General features: G+C 39.8%; 1 protein-coding gene across 1 annotated transcript; it reads right to left on the reverse strand.

Moving 5' to 3' along the window:
• Positions 1-1,931: 1,931 nt before the first annotated feature.
• LOC135703814 (uncharacterized) lies at positions 1,932-3,852 on the reverse strand. Its single transcript, XM_065225139.1, has 6 exons — positions 3,491-3,852; positions 3,319-3,434; positions 2,994-3,256; positions 2,654-2,932; positions 2,333-2,585; positions 1,932-2,271 (listed from the first exon to the last, which is right to left on the reverse strand). Exons 1-6 carry the CDS (start codon positions 3,532-3,534, stop codon positions 2,096-2,098), a joined length of 1,131 nt encoding a protein of 376 aa, XP_065081211.1. The 5' UTR covers positions 3,535-3,852; the 3' UTR covers positions 1,932-2,095.
• Between the last annotated feature and the right edge of the window lie 2,148 nt (positions 3,853-6,000).

Raw genomic sequence — 6,000 nt, forward strand, 5'->3', positions numbered from 1 at the left:
GGGAAACGGGAGCTTCAGCATTGACTGTTATGTACGCATTTTTATGATTTATGATTTATCTAACAACAATGGTGTGTAGTGTTTACACGATCATGTTTCTAATTCTTATGTGTTGTAAATATAATAGAAAGCATTTGAAAAGTAAGATTCTAGTGTTTTGTATATCTAAAAACATTAGTAAACATCTACATTTGAAAACATTTAAACAACGTGTACTTCTCGGTTTACTTTAAACGTTTTGTACATCTGAAAACATCAGAGAACAACAAACACGAAGTACAATTGCAAACATCCGAACAACATCAAATTCAATTTTAAGCAGCTTCCCGGTCAAAATTTTTACATCGCGACTGAACGTGGAGACGCGAAGAAGGCTATGATTTGGCAAGCGAGTTTTACATCGAAGTTTACATCGAAGAAAGCCGCAAGTGGAGGGACAAAGTCATTTTTTCGTCCGATTTGGCCAGCTGCCACTACTCCAAGGTGGTTCTCAGGTGGTATGCTGTCAACAAGATCGATGTTGTCCCCAAGCTAATGAATTCTGGGCAATTTCAAAGCAGTGACCTCGACGAAGCGGCGGAGCAGTCAAGGACATCCAGCAAATGCGGGTCAAGATTTCGGTCGAACTGGGGAAATGTAACCATCTAATGCTGTAACTTTGAAGTTTTAATAAAAGTACTGTAAAGCATCTATTAATGGACTTTATTGACACTTATTGAATCACGAATCACAGGTCTTTTTGTGCGTACAAATTTACTTTAAGTCAGTCTTTACTTCTCAATTGGCCGCAGTTCTGGCACCGGTTGGAAACTAACGATTTAAAATTGGCTCGATTAGCAATAACGTACCCCATTATAGTCAAAATTCTAGTACTACACAATGTTTGTTTTGATTCGCTAAGAAAGTTTGACAAATAAAATGAGGGGTTCGTGGATTTTCTTATGTTTCGAGGGGGGCATCGCTTAGCTTGGGACCGAAGATAGTACCAGAGCTGAGCCAAAAAACTTCCATAACGGCTTGCAGCAGTCCCTTCGAGTCTGCCATCGTTGAAGATTAAAAAAGATAGCAAACTAAGCTTTCTCTTTCTAAGAAAACGATGTGCAATGGAATCATTTTTGTGTCGAGTCAACTCTAAGCTTGATTTTTGCACGTTGTGAATAGTTTCACAATATCAAAAGAGCTTGTAAAATCAATATCAAGCATGATATTTTGTTCCAATATCACGCGTCATATTGCGAGCGCATGAGAGCGGAAAAATATCAATTGATTTCTGATTTTGCCAACACTGGTTTTGATTGTCCAATATCCAGATGGTCTAGATTGACGAATAAATAAATACATGAATCACAGTGTGGCCGGAGGCTGGACAAACCCTACTTGCTTATGTATCCTGTAAACCTCTAGGGCCAACGTAAAAAAAATTACATCCTGAGCGACTGCTTGCTTTTGCCTGGTCAGATTCCTGTCGACTTCCTTTATTTCCTTGTTGAGGCTCCACCGCCATGAGCCTCTGTTCTGCTGCGATATCCTGCCGGGTTACAATCCAGCGCATGCCTTCTTGATGACATCGATGATGAAGCTCAGCATTCGAGTTCCAGTTCCAGTTCAGATGACCCCAGACACGAATTAAAGACTGTCTGGGGAAAACAGTTGGAAATGATAAACAGCAAATTGACTTTCAGCATCAAATGAGGTTGATACAACAGCGGTACAAAATCTGATGGAAGGTGTGAAACGAAAATCCCGATAGTTCGCATTTGGAAAATCGAAAGCCTAATCAAATAATTTTCCTGTATTTTGTATTCTGTGAACTTCAAAAAGAAATAAAGTTTGATCATTTATACAATAACATAATCAGTGTGCGACTAATTTTTGACCGTTCCACCCTTTACTGCAAATCATATTAACACGGAGATATAAGTTTTCAGCATATATATATTTCACTATTGAAGAATTTAGAACAAAAATCACATCAACAAATTGCAATCGCTGTTACTTATTCCAGACTTTTTTTTTCTTAACCTTACAAACTACTAAATATGTGTAAATCGCTGCACCTGGACACCCGACCCGCAGATATGAAATATTTAAATTTTCAAATCGGAAGCTTCGACCGCGTATTCCGCCGGCACACGCATATGATTTTCAGTGTTTTAAACAGTATTGTCAGTAGTAGGAATGCTAGTGGTATGACCACCACAATCACATACGAGATCAGCTGATGAAAGCGTTTGGTGGTCCACAGTACCGTATACTTTAATGTGGTGCCATCTGCGTCGAAAAAAGAACAATTTGACTTTTATTTTGAATTGAAACTCTGAATTTATCCTACCGATTACTGCAAATCCATAACCGATCTCCGGTACGCCCATCCTGTACGAACAGGTGGGAATTACAATCTCCAGCAATTCATCCGTGTCCTGGTGGTAGCTTAAATCAAACGTGTGCACTTTGTAAGCCGTCTTCTTGTCACCGCTCAGTGGCTTATAGGTGGCCGCTCGCAAGCGCTTCCGGTGTATCCGCACGAAGCGGGAAGCATGCAAATGTCCAGAGAATATCACATTCGGTTTGAGCTTCCCTATCGCCTGAATGGGGGAGAAGTGATGCTTTTATCAGTAATCTGCCTTGAATATGCAATCTAGTTAGTTTATACCTCATAAGTAAAAGTCCCTGGAGAGCTCAAAAATGGCAAGTGACTCAGGAAGATCCTGATATACCGATCCGATACGTCCTCTCCCTCCTTGTTCACCAACCGAGGATCCTTCAATGGCCTCTCGAGTGTGATCTTGTTAATGTTATAGATGGTAACGTTATCGTTGATGATCCAAGCCGGCTTCTCGCTGAAATACTGCCGGAACCGTCGCACTTTGGAAGGTTTAAGCTCCTCACCAGCATCACCCCCTATGTCATTGTCACCGGGTATATAAATTGTCTGGGAAATGCATTTCAACGACATAAATAAAATTTTAACCTAATTAGATAGAGCAACATACCTTCGCAGATGGATGCGTTGGAAAGATTGACCCAAACCGTTCAAAGTACTGCTCAAAGTGATTCTCGTTGGAAGTGCTTCCCTCGTCCATCAAATCGCCAAGAAAACATATCACATCCGGTTGCACGTGCTCGACGGCCTTCTCGTAGTACCAGGCCAGATATCGATCCGAGTCAAAATTAGCCATTGCAGAGTAGTACCTGGAGTCGAAGGAGTGGCCTAGAATTTGCGGATCTCCGACAAGCAGCATTCGAAGACAGTTTTCTAAAAAAGTAATGTATTTACTCCTTCTGTTGTTATGTTGCAATCCATCAATTCGTACATACCTTCTTTACAAGAAATATTCGACCATTTAAACTTCTGTAGGACATAAATAAAGACTTCGTTGTACAAAGTAAGTAGAATTATTAAAATACTGTAGATACGCCAAATAGGATGCAACCTACAAGAGAGCAGAAATCTTAGATCAGCCCGATTTCTTTAGAACAAAAAACTCACCTCATAAACTTTTTTCTCATTCTGGATAGTGATAGTCTAGCCATTTTTCCCTCTTGTCCCAAAAATAGCACGACATATTTCACAGTCCAAAGACTGTCATCAATTAAAACTTATACTTGCCACCCGAAGGAACATTGACTGAGCAGTAATGTTACAGCCTTGACATATTCAACCACAGAAAAATTTACCAAACCATATTCAATAGATGTTAACATCGACGGCGACCTAATATACAAACAAAAGAAGTTTAGCGAAACAGCTCTAAGTGGCAAATGTCAATAAAGTTTAATGTGACTGCAATGTGCCGCAGCTGATCTGAACATAAAATATAAACTGTCCACGAGTACAAGCTCAAGTCTACTACTGAAATTGACAGAAGGATAGCTGCCTCGGTGCCACTACAGTAACTCTGATACACTCCTATACCAACGTAGCATATATATGTTATCATCGGATTTATGCTGCGTAGAAATAAACCCACTCGGGGAAGGTGTGCTCAATGTATGCTGACTGCTTGGTATGAGAGTGGAGACCAATACTGAGAAGTAGCACCAAGGTGCGGATGGACACGGTTTAATTTGAACTGAATAGTAGAATCCAAGTGAAATTTATGCGTCACTAGTGACGGGAAATAGTACTAGTCGATGGTGATAAATTTATGGCAGCCGGTTTAAATTCCAGAGTTTTAATGATAAATTATTGAAAAAAGAGTTCGAAATAGTGAGATACGAGCATTACTTTGGATGATACATGTAGGAAATTTGTCGAATAATGTAATGTTATGTTAACTTTCATTGCAATGTCATTGAAAGATAATGAAAATGCGTTTTTTGATGCACCGATATTATTTAGGTTATGTTTTGTATGATTGAAATCGACGTCCAAGTCAGTCAACAAACGGATGATGTTGGGGACTCCGTGCTAGCGGATTTAGAGACCTAGCATATTGTGTGCCTGGGTTACACTAGTGGATCGGCAGCAAAGCAAGAATTGAGGGGAATGAATTTGTTCGCAAAGTTCCCATCCCGGGGAGCGGCCACATGAAATTAATCTCAAATTACCCCCCGACAACAAACTTTAGAACTTATATTCTTCTGATCCGTAAACAGTGGCAACTTTTCTGCACTGCACGAATTTGTTGCTACCCGAATTCGGAACTCGAAAAAGTTGAAATTTGTTCTCGTTGCATACCGGGATAATGCAACGATCAGAGGTGGCAACAGTACATTTTTTGCAAAACCATCGTCCTGAGCAAAACAAAACCGCCAGTACACGGGCGGTCGTGTATTTCTACAATACAAACAAACGGCGGAGATAGGAGAATAGGAAAAATGTCGTAGCGCATTATTTTTCAAACAGTTTATTGAAATTCCATTTTAGCTGCAAGCTTTCGTGTCACAGTAAATTATTAACTCCCTTATTTACGCATAATTTTAACATCTTAGCTTATGAGTGGTTAGTATTCGTTCTTAATTTATAATTCCATGCAGTAAACATCAAATAAATGCTATAATAATTAGCCAGAAATCAGCAAAATTCTACATGACATAAATTAATGTCGCACGCGCCGCTGCTTTATTGTGCGCAAATGTTCTGCCGCCTGCAGAACAGAGTTTAGAAATGTCATGACATTTTTCCGTTTGCCAGTTTGTGTTTGTGCGTCTTCTGTATGGTCATTGCGCAAAGTATCAAATGTTAAGGAAAAACGTTGAACTCCAGTACTCGTGCCACCACTGGCAACGATCCTGCAACAACAATGAGAATGTTAAGCGGTGGAGCTTGTGTTTACGTTGTCTAAAAATTCAACTATTTTCCTGATTGCAAGCAGTGTTATCATTGTAGTGATTTGTCACTTTGAAGAAGGACACTTTTCCTACAATTCTGCAAGCTTTTTGACCACCAAAAACGTACCAAGACAAGACAAATTTTCAATTTAAAAAGTGGCAATTCTGATGTGAGTGAGTGAGTCACGTCTGACAGATGTCTACATTTTTATCACCGCTACGACAACAGCGCAACGGGTGGCCGGTAATTGGTTGGATTTTACTATCGAACAATGATAATATAATCATAATACATTTTTCAAAAGGTCATTGCTTCGCTGTTGATTAGTTTATACTTATGTTCTATCAATCACTTTAAAAAACATTTGATTCACTCACGTTTATTCAGAAAACTTATCAATCTACTGCATTTTTACAAACTTTTCCATTCGAACGTCCACTAGGAACTGACTGACTTATTCTAAAGCTACTTTCTATCAAACGTACCATAGTGTTACCTAAATCGCTTCGGTCAGCTGGGAACGATGAAGGGTCACGCGATGTCCGTAGCCCAAGAAGTCACGTCGCACGATTAAGGTTGCACCTCGTTGTTTACTCGGAAGGTGTGTACTGCTACAGCGTCACCATGGCTACTGCCGTCTAGTGCCGCGTGGTAACGTTCGATTATTGGTGTGTAGAGGAGATTCCGTATATAACTGTAGTAGTATACTTAAACGAATATGCAGA

The sequence above is a fragment of the Ochlerotatus camptorhynchus genome, unplaced genomic scaffold (assembly GCF_037179485.1).
Source record: "Ochlerotatus camptorhynchus isolate MF236.1 unplaced genomic scaffold, CSIRO-AGI_Acam_v1.1 ptg000222l, whole genome shotgun sequence".
In the NCBI taxonomy this organism is placed as follows: Eukaryota; Metazoa; Arthropoda; class Insecta; order Diptera; family Culicidae; genus Ochlerotatus; species Ochlerotatus camptorhynchus.

What these genes read in the sequence shown, in the direction of transcription:
- LOC135703814 (XM_065225139.1), bottom strand. Translation starts at nt 3,534, where the DNA reads ATGGCTAGACTATCACTATCCAGAATGAGAAAAAAGTTTATGAG. An exon ending in GAATATTTCTTGTAAAGAAG is followed by an intron (nt 3,257 to 3,318) that starts GTATGTACGAAT and finishes TTACTTTTTTAG; the next exon opens with AAAACTGTCTTCGAATGCTG. An exon ending in TTATGGATTTGCAGTAATCG is followed by an intron (nt 2,272 to 2,332) that starts GTAGGATAAATT and finishes TTTTCGACGCAG; the next exon opens with ATGGCACCACATTAAAGTAT.